Source organism: Thunnus maccoyii, chromosome 6, assembly GCF_910596095.1.
Source record: "Thunnus maccoyii chromosome 6, fThuMac1.1, whole genome shotgun sequence".
In the NCBI taxonomy this organism is placed as follows: domain Eukaryota; kingdom Metazoa; phylum Chordata; class Actinopteri; order Scombriformes; family Scombridae; genus Thunnus; species Thunnus maccoyii.
In genome coordinates, this window is record NC_056538.1 from 35,330,106 (window position 1) to 35,332,967 (window position 2,862).

A 2,862-nucleotide genomic window follows, 5' to 3' on the forward strand; every position below is an offset into this window, starting at 1 on the left:
TAACTGAAACATGTACTTTCTTTATTCTTTCTGTTGTTGTTGCACTATTGTGGGCTGGCAGGAACAGCATTTTGTTTTTTTGTGTATGCAAATAAACAAAATCTTGAATCTTGGACATTGATGGAGAAAACACAGACTTCTAAAAACAAAATATGAGCGTGGTCGTAACAGCAGGGTTCAGAAAATATGAAACAAATTTTAAAATATTTGTATGAAACAAATATTCATATAAAAACCCCACTATTTGTGTTTTGCTGAATAACGTATTTGTATTCAGGAACATCCCTAGTCGGAGCTAAATGACACAACGGCTTATGAATACCTCTTCTCATTAATTTCTAATGTTAACTTGTTAGGTCCTTCACACCCTAGAAGTATTGATGGCAGAATATGTGCTGAAGTCAGAACTCTGGATTTTCTTCTTCTTTGGTCTCTGTGATGCTTGACGAATTTCCAGTGCAGCGTAACACACATCTTCATCCTGAGATTTGACATTTGTTATTCAGACCCATGAACAGGTACTATACAGATGTACTACTTTGATTTTGTATACTTCACTATTAAACACATTGGAGCAAGAATCAAGGATCAGTGTTAATGTAAAACATCACATACTGTAAATGCAAAAATGGAAAGATTTCTGTAGCGAGGGATGAATTGAAACGTGCAAACCAATAAACATTTCTCATTGACGATGTTTTAACTTGTCATAGCAGGAAAAGCACACGTCTTTCTCAATGTATTAATGATTAGTAATTATTAGGCATCATAAATAATTGTTCCACTATATTTAACTATTCCAGTGAGTCAGGATGAGCAACACCAAGGTCCCACCATTGAAACACCAAATGAAATGGAGCCATTATTAATGTGATTAGATAACATATTTTATCTGAGACAGGATTCATACCTGTGTGACAAGTGAAAATGTTCATCATGAGAAAGTCACATACTTTTGAAAAGTGATTCAAGTTTATAATGTAAATTACCAGATTTCTTGTTGTTCCTCTGGTGTCAGGTCTTTGTCGGTCCACTTGAGGTTCTTTAGCTGCAGACATGAATATAACATCATTACACCATGAAAACCAACCTCACAAAATACCTTAAAGAATATTAATTATTGTATCTAAAGCCAGTTATGTGGTTAAAAACAAGCTTTTAGATGCAATTTTTACAATGTCTCTGGATAACAAGTTAAGCTACAAACATTTAAAGGACTAGTCATCAAAGTAATCTAATGAACTGAAGATAGAAGGACCAAGTGGATAAAAGTGACATACTGTACAGTAGGTACCTGTTTTCTGGCTGAGCTGATAAACCAAAAGAGAGAAGAGGAGAGAGGAGAGAACAGCCAGAGATGGACAGAGAGAGAGCAGCAGCGTCCAGCACACACCACAGCCTTGTTGATGGGTTGAGGTTTGGTAATCTGGCTCACTGGAGTCTGAACCAAACACAAACAGGCGAATGAATGTTTGTGATTCCAATGTTATAGATACATAATGGAAATTAAAACTTGTTCACATGTTTATTATAATTTATGTGAGCGGCACAAAAAAAAGACGTCACCATTATTATTTGAGCCCTTCACAGTACTCTTGGTGCAGTATTGAGTTTGCCTTCTAGATACACTTTTTCACTTTGGCCCAGATTCAGATTTGCCTTTAGACTAAAGGAACAACCAGATTCACATCTATAATCATTCTAATTTGGCTTCTGTCTTAATTATGATTTATTAGGCTCATAAATGTCAACAGTAAGTGCAACAGGAAACTTTTTCCCCATTTGACCCTGTTATCTGCAAATGGAAAATTATCTCAAAACTCACTATGCATAAAAATAAAAATAGAATATTGGGTTTACATTTAACATGACTCATAACACTTCAGATCCAAGAGGTCTCTGGCAGGAATCCTTCGTAACAATTAAACAGCATTTCCTTCCAGATTAGCAGTTGTTTTACTCTGGATTCAACCTCATGACCAGCATATGATGATGCAGTTAATATATTCTGTATGTGCACTGTGACATCATGAAGGCTCAACTACATTTTATTTTTCAAACGCCCATGTTAATGTAAGCCCATATTTTCTTCCTGTGTGGTGATTAGTTGGTCAAATGGTTAAATTTACTGTGTAGATAATTCACACATATAGAGAAGTCAGATGAGACTACTTACTGACTACGATCCTTGTGGCATTTCCATAAGTGTAAACATTTATGAGAGAAATTGTTGTCTTATCCTCCACGTCGGTCTCCTCAGTTCCACAGTAGTAGAGGCCCTCATCTGAATCAGTGATGTTCATGATCAGCAGGTCGTAGGATCGAGAGGAATTGTTATTCTCCAAATGAAAACGAGGGAATGGATTCAGAATGTTTGTATCTTCTAAAGATGTACCGTCTCTTCGCCCAAATTTTGTTTTCAGAACAAGAGAAGGCTGGTTCTCATGAGAACAGTTCCTGTACCACACTATGTATACTCCAGATGATGTTTTGCAGTCACAGTACAGAGTGATGTTGTCTCCTGGTCTGACTGTAACCTCCAACACTGATCCAGAGATCCCATCATGACTGCAGGAAACAACTCCTGGAATACAAACACAACAATTTAAGCAGGTTGAAATGTTACAGTGCAACATTTCATGTTATAAAAGATGCAGGTTACGGATGAGTTAATTCTCAAAATGGGACCAATTGTAATGTAATCTTCAAAATGTAATATCAAAATAATTACCTAAGAGAACAACTAGAAAAACATGCAGCCCGTCCATGTGTGATGATGACCTGTAGCTGACAGGGAGCGACACTGTTCGTACTAACGGATGTCACGACCAACGCACACTTTTCCATTAAAGGAAATGTAAG

The 2,862-nt window shown here is 36.6% G+C and overlaps 1 protein-coding gene across 1 annotated transcript; it reads right to left on the reverse strand.

Moving 5' to 3' along the window:
• Window positions 1–336: 336 nt before the first annotated feature.
• LOC121898344 lies at window positions 337–2,584 on the reverse strand (the record flags this gene model as incomplete). The annotated part of the gene is made up of 4 exons (XM_042413339.1): window positions 337–481; window positions 990–1,048; window positions 1,295–1,441; window positions 2,177–2,584. Coding segments are annotated over 4 exons (734 nt in total), but the record flags the coding sequence as incomplete, so codon positions are not given.
• Between the last annotated feature and the right edge of the window lie 278 nt (window positions 2,585–2,862).